Source organism: Triturus cristatus, chromosome 2_1 (assembly GCF_964204655.1).
Source record: "Triturus cristatus chromosome 2_1, aTriCri1.1, whole genome shotgun sequence".
In the NCBI taxonomy this organism is placed as follows: domain Eukaryota; kingdom Metazoa; phylum Chordata; class Amphibia; order Caudata; family Salamandridae; genus Triturus; species Triturus cristatus.
In genome coordinates this window covers 898,919,366-898,941,755 of record NC_140581.1, presented here as the reverse complement: position 1 = coordinate 898,941,755, position 22,390 = coordinate 898,919,366, and the positions used below count along the sequence as shown (strand labels likewise).

The 22,390-nt window shown below is 42.5% G+C and overlaps 1 protein-coding gene across 2 annotated transcripts in view; it reads right to left on the bottom strand.

Moving 5' to 3' along the window:
* The window catches only part of AGTPBP1 (ATP/GTP binding carboxypeptidase 1), a 1,256,713-nt gene that overhangs the window by 185,073 nt on the left and 1,049,250 nt on the right, over window positions 1-22,390 (bottom strand). For both annotated transcript variants that reach the window (XM_085633101.1, XM_085633102.1), the window contains one exon: window positions 9,742-9,918. In XM_085633101.1, the coding sequence (XP_085489227.1) occupies window positions 9,742-9,918 (177 nt within the window). The remainder of the gene's footprint in view (window positions 1-9,741; window positions 9,919-22,390) is intronic.

Sequence of the window (22,390 nt, the reverse complement as noted above, 5' to 3'; positions counted from 1 at the left end):
AGTGCACTTGTGTGGGGTTGACCAGGTGGCAATTTTGTAGATATCCACTGAAGAGTTGTTACTCCGGAAAGCTAAAGAGACACCCTTTTTGCATGTGGTGAGGGCCATAGGGGGCATGGGGAGTGTCCACTTGGCCTAAGCATAGGAAGTATAGATGTACTTGACAATCCATTTTGCAATTCCATTTTGAGAGCTATGGTGTCTCCTGTAGAGTTTGCCAAAGGCTACAAAGAGTTAATTGAATTTACAAAAAGCTACGGGTCCGATCTAGGGTTTGAAAGACAATACTCCATCAATGGACAAAAAGTTTTGTGTACATCCGCCTTCGGTTTTCGGCGGCCACTCAAGAAACTTGTCAGAAGACTGTTTTTCAAAAACAAACTCCCAAAATTATTGTTATTGAAAAACAAAAAACTAATGACCCTCACAGGCTGGGAGTTTTCTCGCAGGCTATGGGGGTAATTTATTTTCCTGTAAAGACATTACACACTTTACCCTAAATAGTGAGGATGGTTTTATGTTGTTTCTCTGATGCCTGGGGGGAAGATGAGGAAAAGCATTGGCACACATCCCTCATCAATTCATCCATAGTGCTTTGCCCCTGGACTTTGGACACAGGTTCCTGGAAGCGAAGTTTTGGCATTTTGCGTTTGAGAGTGACAAACACGTTGATGATTGCCACTCTAACTTCCTACAACCTCTATTTTCAGGAATCCAGTCACAAGGCAGAATAACCGAAACATGGAGAGGCTCAACAATCGCGTCCTTCTACAAGAGCGGCAACAAGGCCCGGCCTAGCAACTATCGCCTAGTGGCCCTGATTGACAATGAGGCAATGTAGTTTGCAGGTACCATATTGGAGGATCTCATAGCCTGGGCAGACTCCAACAAAATAATCCAGCTAAACCAGACCGGCTTCTGCAAAATGACTGGTACGACAACAAACATCCTTGCACTCTCTCTTCTTATCGATGCGACCAAAACAGCCAACCTGCAACTACATCTATGCTTCATTGACTTTAGTGCGGCATTCAATAACGTTGAGAGGGGGAAACTCTGGGGGGAGCTGGCACGCTGGGGAATCCCTCAGGACATCCTGCTGCTCCTACACACTGACACCTGGGTCCAGGTGAAACTGGGAGGGGGAACATATCTCTCTAGAAAAGTCCCTACAAACAATGGCCTGAAGCAGGGTTGCGTGCTGGCACCCACTCTGTTGAACCTCTATATGTTCGACCTACCTCAAGCTCTCAACATCAGCAACGCACACGCATCCAGGATCGGAGAAAAACCACTGACAATCCTTATGTATGCCATACATATGTCGGTCTTCCACATGTACTCGATGAAATGCAGAAGTATGCTGCGGAGAATAGTCTAAAAATGTATTTCAAGAAAACTTGGACTATGACGGTAAACAATAGAAGGCGGCAGAAGAGGTGGCACCTGGGAGGTGCTCTTATTGAACTTACCACTGATTACAAATACCTTGGTGTCATTTTTGATAAGGAAGGGGCCTTTATGCGCCAGAAAGAAGAGATCAGAAGGAAGGACTGCTCATAGAAATAGCGCTGAAAAACCTGTCTTCCAAACTGACGGGGCCCTCACTACGCCCCCTCCTGAAGGCAGCACAGGCCAAGCTACTCCACACGTTAACTTACGACTCGAAGCAATGCGGGGGAGTGATGCCAAGCAACTGAACAGCTCCCTGATAATGGCATATAGAACCATGCTCAGCCTCCCAAAATATACTTCACCAGCTCAGATAAGGCTGGAGTTCGGCTTAGTGAAACAGTCACTGGACAGGCATGGCACTTACATCATCTGCTGGAACAAGATAAGACATTCTGCCTCAAACACTCCAAGCCAGCTGCTATGGCAAGAACTCCAGCATAGGGATACCTCTCCGGGCAGACGCTACCTTCAAGAATCCCTTGAAATCACAGGGCTCACTAATCTCCGGAACACTCAGCTACAACACACATCCTTCAAAAAATTGGTCTGGAAGTCAGTAAAACAAATCTCACGGCTGGAAGACAAGGCTCTGTTCTCAGCCAGTTCTGATGCTTGGATGACCCTGAACTCTTACAAATTATCTGCACCCCAAAAATACTTCAATCAGGATTACCCAAAGACTCTCAAGATAAAGATTTTAAAGCACTGCCTGAGCATTCTACCGTGCCCCAAACACCTTCCACCATGCCAGAGGGCATGCTCACCAAGCATGTGCAGTCTGTGCAACACAGGCCCAGGAGAAATTCTGTGCTTAGTCTGCATATGCACGGCACTGCAGCAAGAGAGGACACAGCTGCTAAAGTTCCCACTCAAGCAGTCACTCTAGCATTAAGCAGACAATGAAGAACCTGATATGCCAACCAGAAGCTGCTTCCTTAGAACTTAATTTTTAACAACCTTAAAAAAGAGCCCACGAGAAGGGAAATTCCATCCTGTCGATCGGCCATCAGGAACCTGTACTCTGCCCTGTGGCTGTCTGGCACTATTTCCTTAAACAATAGATGCTACCCGCAGGCCACTAATATCATTACAGCCCTGTAGTACTGCAGTGTATACTTTTTAAGGACCCTGTTTTTTTTTTTACTGTTTTTTAACTTTTTTTTAACTGTTTTTACTGTCATACCTTTGGCATTCACCGAATAGTTTTATCAGTCTTGTAAATTTGTATGTAAGCACTGAACAGCACTTTTGTCATGTGTATCAATGCTTTACTGTTGAACCATAAAGACTTTTAAAATCTTGATAGCATATAACTGTGCAATGGTTTTTAATAACTATGCATAATAAAATAAACCTATAAACTTATAAACATTGATGATTGGGGTACCCTACCGATTAGAGTTGAGCCCTAATCAGTACCAACACTAGATCTTCCCAGTTCCCTTTCGCTTGTGCCCATTGCCTTGAGAGGCACAGGCACAACTGAAGCCGCTGCGTATGTTATTCGGTTTGTAACAATATCAATATGCACAGTGGTATCATTTTTAATAGTTTCAAGACAGTTCTTACGGAGAGAGGACAGAGTGTACGAAAAAGAGGCAGCATCCGTCGGAATGTCATAACACCTTGTTCTTTGGGATATTCTCAGGGCCACTGGAATTATGCGATTGTGTGGCTGCTGCATTTCTTTTTGCATAGTTATAGATTCACCGCATTTGCCACATAATCCATCATCTGAGGTATAATCTGCAGAATTTAACAAAATTCAAATTACTTTCTAGTTAAAACGGTTCAAAACGTACCAAAAACGCAGCCTTTGCAATGGTTGACTGATCACCTTTCTGTTGCTTATTGATATATTTGTGTTAAACTGGTACTAATGAGGTGCAACCAATGCCCAGACAGTGTTGATTGTAAAAATGACTAAATAATGAAGTAAAATGTGCTGCATTATGCCGCATAATTGGCCTTTTCTTACTGCACAATTTACTCAACCCTGCTGCATAATTTGGTCCTCCCCTGCTGCATAATTTCAGTGGCCCTGGGTATACTTTCCTCATTACAGTATTTAGAACTGAAGAAGGGCTGGATCTGCTTCTGTTGAAGGTGTGACTTTTTTTACATTGACCGTAAACCCTAACCTGTGAAGTAGGGACACTGCTGTTTGAGTGTGTGCTAGGCATTGTCACTTTCTGTTGCTTTTGATAAGCCAGTCATCCAGGTACGAGAAGTCATATGGCATTTCTGCGCAGGTAAGTCGCTACTACTTCTAGGCACTTTATGAACACCCGTCGAGTGGTAGTGACTATGAATGATAACACCCTGAACTGGTAGTGTAGTCCACTTACCACAAATCAAAGGTATCAATGGTGTGCTGGGAATGTGAAAGTATGCATCTTTTCGATCCAGGGCTGACATGAAGACGCCCTGGCATAGCAGAGAGATAATGTCCTGCAGGGTAACCATGTAAAAGTGTTTGACAAGGATGAATCTGTTCAATGGCTAGAGGTTTAGGATCAGCTGAAGGAATCTGTCCTTTTTGAGAATGAGGAAGTAGAGTGAGTACACCCCTTTGCCTCATTGGAGTGGGTGCACAGATTTGACGGCAGCCTTTGCGAGCAGTGGTGTAACCTCTTCCTCTAGTAGATATAGGTGGTTTGAGCTGCTGGGTTTCATGGTGTGGAATTTGAGTTAGCATCCCTCATTTGCAATGGAAAGCACCAATTGATTTGAGGTGATGTCTTTCCCCTCCAGGAAGAAGTAACTCTACCTTTCCTGTACAGGTGAAGAGTAAGGTGGAGGTTTGGGGGAGTGGTGGTGGGGTTGAGAATATATATTTGGGGAGTTACTGCTTGCCAGTTGAGACGCCTCTAGTGAATTTACCTCTGCCACAGAATTACTCCTATAGGCTCCCTGCTGAAACATTTTTGTTTCCTGGAGTCTTGAAAGGCCTGTTATGGCTGCTGACAGGGTGGGCTCTCATGCAAGACCACAGCCTTAGCGCCACCCCAGCTTTGATGTTTGAGGACGACAGATCTGGAACTAGGGCACTGCAGGGCACCCATGAATTATGCAATGTTGGTGTCCTTTTTGTTTTTCTCAGGCATCTGGTCCACCTGAGGGCCTACGGCCCTAACAGATGCTTGCCTTCGAAGAATTTTAGGAAATTCTTTAACACCGTGGGCTGACATCTCAATCCAGGCACATCTGCGAAGGAGCATGCTGGTGTTAAAGTCACCCTAGCATCAAATATTGGTGCTGCTGATGATCTCGCCTTCAGAAATAAGCTTCTTCCACCACTTCCTGTGGGCCTCTGGGAGAATTAGCAATGCACCAGTGGAGGGAGGTTCCAAGCGCCACACACTTGCCTTCTGTGCCTATTTGCTTTGACTCCTTGTCAAGGAGGGAAACATTCCTGGTTGCCTGTGCCTATGCCAGTTTCACTGCAGTGAGCACGACTAATGCATTTGGGGTATCCTGGCTACAGAGATAGACCGAGTTGTCAGAAGCAGATATAAACTACTTATCAACCCTGGATGTTATAAGTTGTTGTTGTTTTTATCAGCTCCTTAAAGATGTCCATAGCCGAGTTAAACATTCCCTTTAACTCTAGGAAGAGGCCGCAACTCGGTAAACAGTTATATTACTGCAACGCTATTTTTAACCATTTTTAACTTGTCAAACTGTATGAATTTGAATCTGTCTTTTTAAAACCCACCAAACGTACCGAGCACTCGCTGTCTCGGGCGCTCCAGCTGCTCCCTGCCTCTCGGTCTCTACCCCTGGGGCAACCAATCACATAGGCAGAGGGGAGGAGCTCAGGCAGTTCGCCAGCACAAATGCTGGCTGCAGCGCGGGAGCGGGCACTCTAGGAACAGGCTGCTACCCGGTAAACAGTTATATTACTGCAACAGTATTTTTAACCATTTTTAACTTGTCAAACTGTATGAATTTGAAACTGTCTTTTTAAAACCCACCAAACGCACCGAGCACTCGCCGTCTCGGGCGCTCCAGCTGCTCCCTGCCGCTCGGTCTCTCCCCCTGGGGCGACCAATCACGTAGGCAGAGGGGAGGAGCTCAGGCAGTTCACCGGCACAAATGCCGACTGCAGCCTGGGAGCGCAGCAGACGCGCGCAGCGAAAGGCGTGCCAAAGGCAAGCCCGTCTGCGCCCAGCCGTGCCCAGGGCCCAGTTATCATGCCCAAATTCGCAAGTACTCCTCCTTAGAACTCCGATTACTCCACTCTGCTTCACTCACGCTTGACCCTGCCACTATTGTTAGGTTGCACCACAACACCATTTTCCAGCCGCAGAAATCGCTCCCTGAAGTCATCCAGTCCACTTTCCAATCCATCTAGCAACAGCAAAAAGACGGGTGCACAGAAATTTCAATTTACTATCTTAATCCACGATCCCTAGTCAGACACCAGCTGGAAATCTTCACTCTTTTAAACTCAGAAAAGTCTGACATTCTTCTGCTCACCGAAACCTGGCTTACCCCTGAATCTTAGCCCGATATCCTCGCGGCCCAACCTAATCAGTACTGTTTTTTTCAAACTAACTGCCCGCCAGGTAAAATGGGTGGCGGACTAGCGGCTATTATCCACCAGGACCTCAAATTCACTGCTCTTACTTCACTATGCCTCCCTACAGTAGATAACGCTGTAATAAAACTTGAGTCCGACTCGGCCTAGCTCGAATGTGTTTAATTTTATAGGCCCCCACCATGGTGGAACAAGTCGCAAATCTAGTAACAAACCACGCCAGAATCTTGCTGGTAGGCGATTTCAACTATTGGGCCAACGATACGCACGGAGGGACGCAATCTGCTGAGATGACTGAACTACTAAGCAACATGAATTTCACTCAACAGGTATCCTCAGCTACACACATAAAAGGGCACATCTTGGACCAAATCTGGACCATCAACTTGGTGGTATCCACAGTGTCCGTCACACCCTGCATATGGTCAGACTACCACCTGATAAAATTCATATCAGAGAACCCTACCATCAGTAAACTTCCCACAACTAAAGGGGGACTGGTGAGAAAATGGAATACTATCGATAAAAACGACTTCCACACCACACTAGTCAACACAGCCCCTAACTCCATATCTGATGTCAACCTCCACGAAGAATCTATCTCAGCTTGGCTTCTAGCGGCCAACAATAAACACGCCCCATTAAAAAAAAAAAGACAAACCCGCCGTTTTGAGGCGCAGAGATGGTTCTCCTCTGAATTAAAACTACAAAAACTCACTCTTCGTCAATTGGAAAGGAAGTGGAGACTGAACTACTCACAAAAAGAATAAATCACCTACCAAACGGCTATGAGGGAATATAAAAAGGCGATCTCGACAGCTAAAGCTACACACTTCTCCTCCACAATCTTAAACTCCAACAACCATGCTAAGGATATTTTTGCTATTGTAGATGAACTGTCCAACCCAGATAGAGTCCTTAGTAAGCCCACACCGTCTCAGGCCCTCTGCGACTCCTTAAACAACTTTTTCATTGATAAAATTGCATCTATCAAAGCCAGTATCCCTACTCATTCCTCTCAAACAATTTCCCCTCCTATGCCCGGAACTCCCTACTCCCTCAAATCCTTTCCGCCCATGGACACCCAGACCCTTTATGATCTGCTGTCCAAAGTCAGATCTGGATCCCCAATGGACCACTGCCCTCCACATGTCCTAAAAACGGCTTTCACCACCTTCCAGGATCCTGTTCTCGCCCTCTTGAACAACTCCTTATCCCAGGGTGGGGTCCCTAAAGCCTTCAAAGAGGCAATAGTGGTCCCCCTCTTAAAGAAACCTAGGGCTGACCCGAAGACGTTGTCAAACTACCACCCCATTTCCTTGCTCCCGTATATAGCCAAGGTGCTGGAGGCCTATGTGGCAAAACGTCTGTTCACCTTCATGGAACAAACTAATTTTCTTGACCCACACCAAGCTTGATTTTGTCCAGCTCACTCCACGGAAACGGTGATACTAGCAGTACTGGACTCCCTACGGAAAAAGGGCTGACAGAGGTACACCCCCAGGCCCTGGTGCTGTTAGACCTTTCGGCCACCTTCGACACGGTCGACCATGGAATATTGGTGGACCGTGTCAGGGAGGCAGTCATCCAGGGCCCAGCCCTTAGCTGGATCAACTCCTTCCTGAAAGACTGTTCCCAGGCAGTCTGTACTGACCAGTTTACTGCCCCCAAACTAAAAACAAAGTGCGGAGTCCCACGGGGATCTTTGCTCTCCCCGCACCTCTTTAACCTTTACCTTCTCCCGCTGATTAGGTCTCTGAAGGAAAGGAAAGTGGTCACTTTCAATTATGCCGATGACCTCCAACTATTGTTCACTATCGACAATTCCCCCCAGTCAATATCTGGCTTTCAGACTACCATGCAATTCATTTGCCACTGGATGGACCACAACCACCTAAAACTAAATCCAGGCAAGACCGGACTAGTCCTAACTGGTGGCAGTCACAATTTGTGGGACCCACACTATTGGGCATATGAATTAGGCCCCCCCCCCCATTCCCGCCTCCTCAGTAAAAAACCTGGGAGTCACAAAAATAATGACCGTTCCCTAAAAACTCACGTAGGTTCTGTGATCTCCTCTTGTTTTTTTCAGCTGCGAAAAATTAGGACAATAAGCAGACTACTTACCCAAGCAGCTTTGATACAGGTCCTGATAGCTATGGTCCTTTCACGCCTAGACTATCCCAACGCAATCTATCTTGGTATATCACTCTACCTTTCAAAAAGGTTACAGATGGTACAGAACCAAGCGGCTAGATTGATCTACAAACAACCCAGGTGGCAACACGCCTCCCCCCTCTTAAGGAAGCTGCACTGGCTTCCTATCCCTCAACGCTGCGCTTTCAAAATTGCCTGCCTGGTGTTTAAATCCCTGAATTCATAGACAGCCTCATATCACGTTACACTCCCTCACGCAACCTCCGATCGGCCCATCTCCAACTTCTGACTGTTCCAATCTTCAAACTGAAGCGCCAAAGGGGTTGCAGGTTCGCTACTATGGTCCCCAAAATGTGGAACTCAATCCCCCTGAAAATCAGGTCAAGCACTGACCTACTGAGTTCCAGAAAATCCCTCAACACATGGCTGTACATCCAGGCCTACAAATAAACTGCTTCGGTTCGGCATTTCCTAGTTAGCGCCATGAAACCAATCGGTGTACGAGCGCTTTATAAAACCCTTTTAACATTAAAATATGGGAAGGTAGAAGCTGTGCTCTCCATCCTTGAAAGTATCTCCAAGAATAAGTCATCCTCATCTTGCACATGTGCATTTTCACCTTATTGTGCTGGGCAGAGTGTTGGGTCACTGCATGGCAGTCACGGGTATCATTGGGTGGCAAGGTTTTTAGCAGGATAAGGTTGAAGGTTCCTCACGAGGGCTGACTACATAATCCTCGCAGGAGTCTACTCCCTTACTTGGCATAAACGGCTCCTCATACGAGTCCTGTGGGGGATGGGGGATAAGAACTCCCAGTTCCTGAGTCGGTGTCCTGTGGGTCAAAGATGATGTTTATGAAATTGGTGTTGCAGGTAAAGGAGGAAAAAGTAGGCGTCTTGTTGCGGAGTCCCTAACACTCTCTAAGGCCAGTGGTGTGGAGAAATCTGGTTCTTCTTCAAGGCCTACCTGCATTTTTTTGGGATCAGAAGGAATCCTGGAGTCATGGGGTTTGTTGAGCATCGTCTCAGTGTCCAAGTAAATACATTGTTTTTTAATGTTTTACATTGAGGACCTTGCAAATTACACAAAAACCATATCTTGTAAATATGCTCCCCAACCACATCAGTTTGTCAGCACTTTTCTCCTTCTTTCCTCAAACTCAAGAACTTTCTGTATTAGGCACTGCATTAGTAAACCTGACCTGAACACCTTAGGACCTCTAACGTGCTGCTGTGAGATTCACAAACAGCCCCATAGGCTGACTAATCAATGTTGAAAGCCAAGGTTTCAGCCCCATAACTCCTTTCTGACAGTGGTAGGTCAAACAAATCAAGAAAATAATGAAAATATTTGAAAAGCAATTAAGAAAACATGCACTTTGAAGGTGATGATACACATGGCACGAGAACACAGAGATGGTTGAATTTTGACTAATCCACTCTTTTAGTAGTCTTTCCAATGCCAGGGGAAATTTAGCATTGCAAATTGTTATTTAATCTTGGAAATTTCATGGAGACTGCATCCTTGCAAATACTTAGAGGGCACATGAATCATAGAGGGGCAGGTAAGAAAAACATATGGTTTACCTTATACTTCCCCTGGTCACAGCCACACAACGTGCTCTCCATGGTATAACTTCTCTGCACACCGATCTCCGTCCAAACCACCACACGGGCTGTTGATTCCTTAGATTTCTCCACCACAAAGCTGCAACTGTTCATGGAGAATGCTGGCGCAATCTGACTCAGGATTCTTGGGAGAGTCTATGGAAAATAAAAAGGGACAGAGACAATTTAACCACATGCACAGTATTTGACTATGTGCTTCTGAGTGATTGAGTTTAAACTAATAAGCCCTAAAAATAAATGACTGCTTGCATGTCTTTTAGATAGTACAGTTTTTTGATAAAGCACCGGGAAAGCCCCTATGTTGGAGATGAACAAGTTACTTACCTACAGTAAAGGTCTTTCTTGTAGATACTCTATCTAACATCATATAACAAGCACATAGACTTGAATGCAGTGTGCACTGTACACTTTAACAAAATTAAATAATATGTTAATCACAATATTAAACACAATTTACTCATTTCATCATTCTAGCTCATTTATTTGTTCATTTATACTCTTACTTCATTGTGTTTGGTACCAAATTTCAATACCTCATACATGTACTAAACAAAAAATTACTAAATCATGAATTTTCTTGATATTTTTTTTTAACATCCTGTTGCTTTTCATGCCCGATGCATTTCAGGACAGCTAAGTCCCTTCCTCAGGGGCATACCTGAAAACAAAATATCACTATTTAAACAATTTTACAGAATGCATGGAGTTACTCAAACCACCAATAACCCATTGTGTACATGCTGGTTCACAAGACCCACTTATTATTTTTATAACAACCTTAAAGTGAATAAACCACTTCATCAAACAATGCCTTTACTTGTCAACCTCAAGCGTGTTTGTACTGTTCATGCAATATGTGACAATGAATATCATTCTATAGTGACCAATGTCTCACTATTATCATATCTGATCACCCAGTGCTGTATACCACAACCATGTCTGAGTGCATGAATTATCACCGTAGACATGAGTCCAGTCCTACCTAGTGTGGTCCAACTCGGATGAAATTCCGTATGTCTTTAGATGCAAATCAACTTTTAGTCAGTCTGTTAAACAAAATCGAATGAAATAATATATATACCCCACCTCAGCAATCTCCGTTTGTATGTCCAACTTTATCAAACAACTAACCCACGTAGTACATGAGAGCTCACCTCTCGAGAAGTGTCCATATATTTTTCCTTCTTGCCACAACAATGAGTGTTCACAGTTAATATCTGTGTGGATAACCAAACAACCTCATGTTAGCCTTAAACAAGTGTCCTCGCCGACATGCCTGCTAAATGTAGTTAAATGGAATATAAAGAAAGTTCCGATCGTCCGCTTACCGGTGAATTCAAACATCAAGTCCTCATGTTCCTAACCAGGCTGTGACACTGAAGCGTCTCAAGCTTCCTTATACGTTTTTGCCATAATCAGGCATGAACGGTGAAGATGGACAAACCGCATCCGATCCCACCGGTACCTGCGCACATTTCGGCCACCATCTTACAATGTGTGGATTGTTATCGGAAATAGTACCCGGAACTACAGTTTAACATCAGACAACATACCTGGATGCATCTTGTTGATCTAAGAAATCTGACAAAATCGTAAATCAAATTGCGTTCGTTCTCCCTCTTGGGGCAAAGGTATGTACTGCATCGATAACGATCACGGTTCACCCGATTCCTCCTATATAAGTGAAAAATCATCCTCATATCATCTCGGAACCGATCCTCAAATAAAGTTCTGAATTAATTCTAATTTATGTGTTACCATAATCCAATATATAAACTGTTGTATATTGATCAAGCACTGATTGCCTCCACGAAACAAGTGGTATCGTCGAACCCCATATTTGTCAATGAGACCTGTCATTATTATATAACGCACTTGTTTGCTAACCTGAGCCATTCTGTTCAGTCAGCCTGCATGTACCTTCGGCAATCCACGTGGCAAGACAAGTCATAAACTACGATAAACAAACCGCTCCACTCATCCTTCGTTGTCTACATCCAATCCTATCTGACTGGTCCATTTTTTTAAAAGGAAACTTGTCAGTTTAATACATGTCAACATGCCCACCACCAAATCATAAAGAAACAATAGTCCTGGGCCAATTATTCAAGGAAGAGTTAGATTAACAGAATTAACAACTTATTTGAGCTGTAAATCGTGAAAATAAATGTGCAGAAAAAACCACTAAGTATTATTACAATATATTTATTTAGTCATTTAGAGGAACAATCATTAGAGGATCAAAACTGATAATCAATAAACAGTTAGATGCAACCTGGCCACATGCAAATTATTGATTTGAATTTGTAAGGAGAGTTTTCTTAAGGCTGTAAACAGGGGTAATGGGGGGGGGGAAATTGGTCCAGGCTGCTACCGCTATGGAGTAAGGACGTCGATCAGATCGTCTCCAGTTGTAAAAATCACGCTGTGCCCTGGATTGCCGGATTCATTCAGCCAACTTTTGCCACAAATACGGATCTGAATATTACGTTCCATGGATGGTTTGGGCACCACTGCCATGGTCTATATCTACTGATTAACGGGAATTGTCCTTAGCTGGCCCTTGCTACGTTACGGGCATTGGTGTAACCAGGTTATGGACTCCAATTGAGCATTGCAAGAGTGATGAGGGTCACTTCACCCGTCCCCTTGTCCTGAGGAAGATCCGCATAGCTGAGGTATTAAAGTCCCTCTTTTGCCGATAAGCCGGATCGAAACGTCGACGCTACCCCCTACCGCACCTGGAACAATTAGCCCTTCCCCATTACCCCTGTTTACAGCCTTAAGGAAACTCTCCTTACAAATTCAAATGAATAATTTCCATGTGGCCAGGTTGCATCTAACTGTTTATTGATTATCAGTTTTGTACAATCTTGTAAATAAATGCCCTTTACTTTTCTACACACTTTGAGCTCTCTTGACTCCTATATATACACTTGTGCACTCCTTCTTACACGTTCCCTAGAACAATTTCCTACCTTCTTGACCCTCTAATGATTGTTCCTTTAAATGACTAAATAAATATATTATATTGTAATAATACTTAGTGGTTTTTTTCTGCACATTTATTTTCACGATTTACAGACGTTTGGGAGCTGATTAATGTAAGCTCAAATAAATTGTTAATTCTGTTAATCTAACTCTTCCTTGAATAATTGGTCCAGGACCATTGTTTCTTTGTAATAACCGATACCCAGGTCCAGGGACCTTTTGGGAATACCCCATTGTTTATAATCAATAATCACCACCAAATCATAACCTTCATTGTTGTTATGTAAAAAATGTGTTACTTTGTAAAGTGTGTAAATAATTCAATATATCCTGCTCTGCTAAATTAGACATGTACCTGCTAGCAAATCTGAACAGATTCCTATCTCTGATGTTTGCTGATAGAAATATGTTGATAATCACTCATATAAAGCAACTCATATCGATCCTGTCATTCGGACCTCTCGGTAATAATGTGTTCCATTACTTGATCCAGTAGATCTCGCGTTGGAGCAACCTCTTAGTATTATCAACTCCAGGTATAGGTGTTAATGCCTCAATAATTTGGTATCTCAGTTGTGAGATGGAATGTTTTTCTTCTTGCCAATGTTTGGCTAAGCTGGAGGTCTTGTTCTTTGTCCTTATTGTGCTTTTGTGTTTGGTCAGTCTTACTTTTATCTTGCGTTCCGCTTTTCCTACATACGCCTTGCCACACGGGCACTGAATGCAGTATATTACATTCCGAGTGTTACAATCTGATAGGTGTCTTAATTTTAAGATTCCTCCTGTATTTGGATGTGTCAAACTTCTTCCAGTGATAACATTGTTGCAATGTATGTAGTTAAGGCATTTGTTAGTGCCTTTGTATTCATCAGCATTTTGCTTCTTATCAGGGGTTGCCAAAGGTTCTCGTAAGTTCTTACCTCTTGTGTAGGCATGTAATGGTATTTCTTTGAATAAATCAATCAAATCTTACTCTTTTTTTCAATAATTCCCATCTTGCGTTGATCATTCTCTTAATTGCTCGCTTCAATATTTTGAAACAAACACTAAAGCATCATCTTTGGTTTAGTGAACAGCTCGATCGTCCTTTTCTTATCCACCCTTGCGATGCATTCCGTCAGTTTGTCCTCTGGGTACCCTCTTTCAATATATTTTTGTTTGTATTCTATAATCTTTTGGGTGCTCATGGTTTGATCTGAACAAATCTTTTTTATTCTCAAAAAATGCGAAAATGGTAGGTTATGAATTAAACTTTGTGGATCAAAACTGGAAAATACTAGTGCATTATTTCTGTATGTAGGCTTAGTATATATCTGGGTTTCAAACCTTGTGTGTTTTTTCTTGAGTAGTACATCCAGAAAATGTATTTGTGAGCATCAATGGTGTGCGTGAACTGTATTCTGGGATTCCGTGCATTCAAGAACTGTAACATATCTTCAAGTTCACTTCTTGTGTCAGTCCATATCACAAATATGTCGTTGATAACCCTGCAGTACAATGCCATGTTTGCCTGCCACCTTTGGTTGCTACGGATATGTTGTTCCTCAAATTGTGCCATGAAAATATTGGCATATGCAGGTGCCCCCGAAAAGCCCATAGATGTCCCCGTAAATTGAGCATAACATTTTCCTTGCCATAGAAAAATGACAGCAATATGTACACAGTATACACAGTACATGATATGCAAAGCAACACACACAGTGTGGAGAATAAATAGAAAGGCAAAAGAATAACACAATGCCTTTGACAGTAACAAATACATTTTGAAACACCATCAATAGAATTGTAGGTATAGAAGGATGGACAACGGGGAGGCGGGTGGGTCAGTGAGGAATCCACAGGCAGATACTGTATCCACCAGAAAAAGCGTTACCGAAGGTAAGTAACTTGTTCTTCTGATGGATACATCTGCTAGTGGATTCCTCACCTTGTGAATAGATTCCCACAGCAGTCCCCACTCCCGGAGGAGGGTGTCCACCCTTCTATACCAGAAAATCCTGAAGGACGGAACGAGCAAAGTGTCCGTCCCTCCTCACCTCGGTGTCTAAGCAATAATGTTTTGCGAAGGTGTGGAGGGAGGCCCAAGTTGCCGCCCTACAAATTTCCTCCACAGGAACCCCCCTAGACAAAGCAGAGGTGGAAGACTTTTGCTGTAGTGGAATGAGCTCTTAAACCCTCTGGAGGTTCTTTACCAGCCAAAGAGTAGCATATCTTGATGCACAAGACAATCCATCTGGAAAGGGTGCGCTTGTGCACCGCTCGGCCTTTTCTGCAGCCAACAAAGCCCAAGAAGAGCTGGTCATCAACCCTGAAGTCCTTTGTCCTGTCAAGGTAGAAGCTCACTGCCCTCCTAGGGTCCAAGCGGTGAAGTCTCTCCTCCTCCTTGGAAGGGTGAGGGGGAGGATAGAAGGTAGGGAGGGTAATGGATTGCTCCAGATGGAAAGGAGTTACCACCTAAGGCAAAAATGCAGCCCTGGTCCTGAGTACCATTCGTTCAGCATGAATGGTCAAAAACGGGGGTTTTGAACTAAGAGCTTGAAGCTCACTTACCCTCCTTGCCGAGGTAATTGCAATGAGGAAAACCGTGTTAAAAGACAACAGTCTCAAGGGACACTTGTGCAAGGGCTCGAAGGGAGAACCCATAAGATAAGTCAATACAAGGTTTAAGTCCCGTTGAGGCACAATAAAGGGAGTAGGAGGAAACCGGTTTGTGAGGCCCTTAAGCAATCGAAGAACGATAGGTGATTTGAATAATGATGGCTGATCCGGCAAGCAAAGGAAAGCCGACAAAGCCAATAAGTATCCCTTCACAGTATTTGTTGCTGTGCATTCACGGTTTTTTAACCGTGGGATATTATTATTTTTTGTGTGGATTTTTTTGTCAAGTTACTTATTGGAGAGAAGTGTTTCTTCCTGTTTGGTGACACTATTTGTATCTTATTCGATTATGTTTGTTTATATTGATTATTGACACGCTTTTCTGTTAAATCTCTGCTTCTTTGTATCTGGGTGCATGCTGTAGACTTTACAATAACAATAGCACTGGGATAAACAGAACTGGTGTATTGATTTTGTTGATACATTATAATACAATCTTATATTGACCCTGTACCAGAGATGGAGGGACTTAAAACTTTTGGTTTCACAGACGATGATTTTAATACCTTATTGGGACAAATAACGTCAAGTGAGAACCCAACTTCCCTACAACTGCATGATAATGCGGAATGGAACAATCTATTAAATCTAAAAAAGAAATTCAAGCGTATGGAATCCCACGCAAACTACATGCTTGAATATCTTCGCGCAGGCGTTATACCATCAGGTTTAAGGGTACGCAACATTCCAGCCCTCTTCGTAGAAATCCGTAAGTTCCTGGAGCGGTGGTCACTTATTGCTAACCGCTGCTCCAGGGACTGGATGATCCTTATAATAGAAACTGCTAGAGAGGTTATGGTTGTGTTAAATCAAGAAATACTAACCTTAGAAGACAAATTAAAGACCTCCACCGCATTGGATGATGCCAAGGCGAAACTTGAAAAAGTTAATTCCGAATTGAAAGATTTACCTTACAAATAAAAAAACTGAAAAACTAAAAAAGGACATCAGATGGTACACAGAAGAAAAAGCATACCCTTACCTCAATGCAACATACTACCAAGATTGGAACCAAAATCAAGACCGTCAAGGGTACAATAACTACAATCCCAGAAGAAGAATAGTGAATTTCTCGGACACATACTCCTCAGACTCGGATAACGACAATGGACAGGAGGTACCAGGTGGACAGTATGGCTCGTATAGAGGCAGACGGATGGCACAACAATCATTCCGTGGCCGGTCTCCTTTTTTATCGAGAGGCCAATTCAGAGGCAGGAACAGGAGGTGGGCACCGAACAGAGAGGATTCTCAATCGATGGCCCCTCAACATCAAAATCAACAACCTTACTTAAAAACCCGCAACCAGCAGTACTGGCGCTAGAAGGTGAGAACATGAGACTGGGAGGTGATGACACCATGCCTATTTTTAATCTCTCTTCCACCACCCTTAAAGATGATGAACGCGCTGTGCTGAGTAAGGGTTTATCATTTGTTCCCTGTACTCGCCCGAATTTGTTCAAATTGCATGAAGACCTTTTTTCTTTTTTCAGAAAAGTAAGATTAAAAAAGTTCTTCCTAGACCGTCCCCCTACTGAAGATACAGACAATCTATCTAGATGTAAACCTCCATCACAATTTACTCCCACCCTTGACATGGTGGGCCCTGAGGTTAACTTCTTTGAACAGAATGTCCTCAAGGAAATAGAACGTGTCATCAAAAAGCCACCGTTTGTACACAATAATCTTACCCCTTCAGAAAATACCGCATTATGTGGCATCAAGTCCAATAAAGATTTAGTGATAAAGCCTTGTGACAAAGGTGGTGGGATAGTCATTATGGATAAAAATCAATATCGTGAAAAAATATCCAATATGCTGGCTATCCCCCAACACTATACCAAATCTCACCCCAAGGAATTATCAAAACTTAAGGGGATCATCTTAGACATCACGAGTAAAGCTCTTAACCGTGGTGATATATGTCAAGATGAGTACAATTTTCTTAACAAATCTTGCCCTAAAACTCCAGCCTTGTATGGATTACCTAAAACCCACAAGAATATAGTGGACCCTCCCATGCGTCCTATTATTTCCACTATTGGCTCTAGTACTGAGCCTTTGTCCAAATTTGTGGACTCTTATCTCTGTCCTCTTACGCAGAATTATGCCTCATTTATTCGTGACACAGGGGACATGATTAATAAGATTGAGGGCATGCCATTTAACTGCAATCTACACATATTAGTGACGCTTGATATTGAGGCTTTGTACACCAACATCCCTCAATATCAAGCGTTACAGTCTGTTTCAGCCTTGCTACTTAGAACACCAGGTGTAAGACCAGATGCATTCATTTTGGAATGCTTGGAGGTGGTGCTCATGAACAACTTCTTTGAGTTTGAAGGCTCCACATACAAACAAATCAAGGGCACCAGCATGGGAGCATCTTGTGCTCCCAGTGTGGCTAACATATATATGGGAGAATGGAACCTTAAGAATATCTTTAATGAGGCTGCTCCTTTCTCTGACAACGTCATCGGTTGGAGACGTTTCATCGATGATATTTTTTTCATCTGGTCGGGTACAAATGAATCTCTGAACGAATTTATACTGTGGCTTAACGCGAGTGATTGCAATTTAAAGTTTACTGCTAAAAGTAGTGCCCAACAAGTGGAATTTTTGGATATCCTCATCTCAGGGTCAAACAACGTTATTGAGGTAAGTTTATATAGAAAACCGACTGCAAAGAATACCATATTACACTACCAAAGTTTTCATCCAACGAGCCAAAGAGATGCAATCCCGTTTGGAGAATTCCTGCGTATCAGGCGCAATTGCACTGACATGCGGGAGTTCCATAGACATGGAGATGCCCTTCGGGTACGACTTCTGGCCAGAGGCTACCCACACAGGTTAATAAGACATGCCTATAAAAGGGCTAAATATTATGACAGAGAGGCGTTATTGGCAGGCACTGCCCGTACATCTAAAAATCAGATAGTATGTGTCATAAATCATTCTTCATTGAACTATAAGATCAGGAACATCATAATGAAGAACTGGAAAATCTTGAATAGTGACGAAAATGAAACTCAGCTGGAACAACCGTTGGTAGCGTATCGTAGAAACCGCAATCTACGCGATCTCCTTGTGCATACTAGACCGACTCAATCCAACGCAGCACGTCAACTAACTATATCAGGCCTGCCCCTGATTTTAGGCAACCACAAATGTGGCTCCTGTCATGCTTGCGATAGTGCTATGGTCACAGACTCCATACAATATGAGGGAAAATGTGTGAAGTTAAGATCTTTAACCAATTGTAGAAGTCACAACATTGTATATATGCTAGTCTGCCCTTGCGGCTTAGCATATATCGGAGAAACCGCACGATAATTCCGCATCAGATATAGTGAGCATAAATCAGCTATACGCACCAAGAAAACCACAGCTCCGCTTGTACAACACTGTATCGATAAAGACCACTTGGAAAATGAATTTAAATGGCTAATTCTGGAAAAAATACAGAGTAAAGCAGGGATACCGATGGAGACTATCCGCAAACAACGCGAAACTTTTTGGATCTTTACCTTCAACAGTGTTAAAAAAGGTTTGAATCTGGATATACAATGGTATGTGACTCAGTCCTGGTGAGGTCACTTTTATATCCTGGGCACCCTTATTATCTAACACATCGGGACATTTTCTTTGAAGATGTCTAGTCAACCCTGATAGGTTTTGTATATTTTACTGGGATAGCCTGTATCTTGCAAGTATGGTAGTGGTAAAATGGTAATGATAAGCACTATAGACCATTCCACATCCCGCTTATTCTCTTTCTAGCTGTAACCATCTGGGTGACGTAAGTAAGTTCTTTCGTTACTCTTGCATGACTCTAATTTTTAAGTCAATAATGATCCTCCTGAGAGATACACTCTACGAGACATTTGTTTCTTAGCATCTTCCACAGTATTGCACTCTGATCTTGTTATGTTGAAACACTTTCTGGCTTTTCCTCGTATTATGAGTGCCGCTTAATAATAACTTTCCCTTTTGAGAGTAATTATTGACATAATTGTGAACTATGCGAGCTTCTAATAAAAAACATTTTTTCTTTCTCTTTTGCTACATTGTGAATTACGCATTCATTCCGCATTGGCATTTACTTTTACGAAACGTATGTGCGATATGTATTATATCGATTCCTATTTAACTTAAAAATATAGGAATGTCCTCCACTTATCAGTATGGTACAATAAAGTTTTGTAGGGACAAGCGGGAATGATTGATCGCATAACACCCGTTCCAAAATGGTGCCGACAAACTATGTAAGGTAGTCCTTTTTTCATACTCCGCCCACCCATATGTTGCGTCGTCTCGATTGGCTAGTTACTAACATATTAGTTTGAGGTTCACAACGTCATTGCGTATTGCCGCACCGCTATTGCTGGTCTACCTGAACGGCCGTTTGGTCGAGAATTACCTGACGATGAAGGGACTCTAAAGAAAAGGTAAGCCGTTAGACGTATAGACTGCTTACGAAGAGGTGCTCGTTTTCGTCACATCTCTTCGCATTTCCTTTACGGTCTACGGCGTTTCTAATACATTCTTCTATGTTGGGGTGTTTATAGATGTGACGATCTTTCGGGTGAAAATCTTACAACATAGATCCGAACATATCTGGCTGAGATTCACGATTTGACTACGTATTGGCGTACCGCTGCAGCAGGTCTATCCATACGGCCGTTGGGTCGATAATTACTCTATGGCGAAGGGATCTTTTAACAAAAGAGGTAAGCCCTTTTGGCGTTCACACTGCTTACAAAGAGGTGTTAGTACTCAACACATCTCTTCGCATTTCCTTCTCAAACACAATCTGGTATTTAACCGGCTACAGCGCCTCCAATATTCTTCGATGTTTGGGCGTTTTTAGATGTGACGATATATCGGACGAAACCTTTTCTATATAGACTCGTGTTGAAAAACTAGTCTCAAAGACGACTCCTTGTTTGAACTTTAGATAAAAAGGTTCATTTTTAAATTCCTAGACAATACTTTTGGAACAAATCCCGTCTTTTTTAGAGAATCGTTTCTTAGAGGAACATAAAAGCAACAACCACCGTATTTGTGATCGGAAAATAGTCAATTCTCTCACTATGGTGGAAATGTACATATCTATCTATAGCAGCGGATTAGTACAGACATAAACAATATATGGTGGCAATAGTACTATAAAGTGGACACGCTTTTTTTAAAGGAAAATTACCTGTTAGATAACCTACTGTCAAATACGCTATTGATGTTTCTTCAGGAAACATAACCTCTCCAGAGATTGTCCTAGGAGTCGTGTTCCATCAACGGAATATTGGATTTTTTAACTCTGATTTTGTTTGTCACTTCTAGTGCCATTAGAAAAGTGATACTGCATTCGGTCTTCTTGGCCTTTTAGAAAATCACATTTGGATACCAACTCCTTTGGAGACTGTGAATTTGCGAACAATTGTTGAATTATGAGGATGGGCAGCGAAACTAATTGTTAAATACAGGTATTGGACCATTTTTGCCCCTTTATCATTAAACTTCGGTTTGTAACGATGTAGAGTATCTCACTACTAGGTTCTTGTACTTTCTTGACAGATTCTTTATGAATTCCTACAATCGAGTATATGATAACGCATCCTTAACAGAAAATCTTTAATATACAAGTATGCTTTTTCCCGCCCCGTTTTCCTTTGTAGCATTTGGGTTTAGGTATTGCACAGAGGACTGCTATGCTGGGTTACACGTGGTGTTTTACATTGTTTATGGTGGTGGCACTCTATTCTGCTTTGAGATTAGTTGTTCTTAGTTGGAGATAGGTCCTTGAATAAATTGCTACCCTCACGTATTCTTAATACATGGGCTTCAAAAGTGGAGCGTTAATAGCTACTTCACCCTAATAGGACCCTCTCTCTTCTTTTTATATATATTCCTTTCTCTCTTTTTTAAAAAAAGTAAGTCTCTACTTTGCATCTAGTGGTCACCTAACTTGTGAAGATATCTCCCTTCCGCAATTTTATAGGGAATTTTGGGCCATTAATTGAATATGTGTTTTTTATGTATATGTTGTTTCAGGTATTCCCTGGGCTTTGTCGTTTTTGAATACATCTGTGGTCCTGATGAAGGTGGCATCCACGCCATCGAAACGCGTCGACCATTGACCTGACATCACTATTCTGCTCTTGCAGTTGTTTTGTTAGCCATAGGAGATCATTATGTACTTTGTACCTCCAATGTTCAATATACGATAAAAATCCTGTGTCTTTTTCTATGTTTTTATGAAAGGTGTATGAATGTGGAATGATCTGGTATGTGTGTAGATGTGATTGTGTGATGATACAGATCCTTTGCGGTCTACATTAGTTTGTCCCAGGGACTACTGTTTGTTGTCAATTGATATGATGCAGATTCACTGTAATGCATTTAGTCAGTGAACACTAAAAGTCTAACCTATTTTTTGTGATAAGACAAAGAAATGTATTGAATTTTTCTAAGAAAAATATAAAATGGCTAAATGACAAAAAATTAAAAAGTAAAAAAGTGTAAATTTCTGTGTGGTGCATCACTGTTTTTTAGGCCCTTCTTTTTTTCCCAAATCACAATTAAATTGTATTATCATCAATAGAGGTCGTGAGGGAAATTTCTTTATATGATTATCCCTTCACAGTGGCCACAGCAAAGCCTTGCTGAGCAAGAGAAAGGGCAAACTGTAGAATGTCAGACAGACGAGCCTTCAAAGGATCAATTGACTTCTCTCCACACCAAAGTACAAATTTGGACCACCTATAGGAATATATAGATTTGGTGGAATGACGTCTGGCAGACAAAATTACATCCACCACGTCAGGCGGGAGAGAAAAAGAATTCAGGTTGCCCCGTTCAATCTCCAGGCATGAAGGTGTAAGCTCTGGAGGTGGGGGTGTAGAACCTGCCCCTCCGACTGCGAGAGGAGGTCTGCCCTCAGAGGGAGATGGAG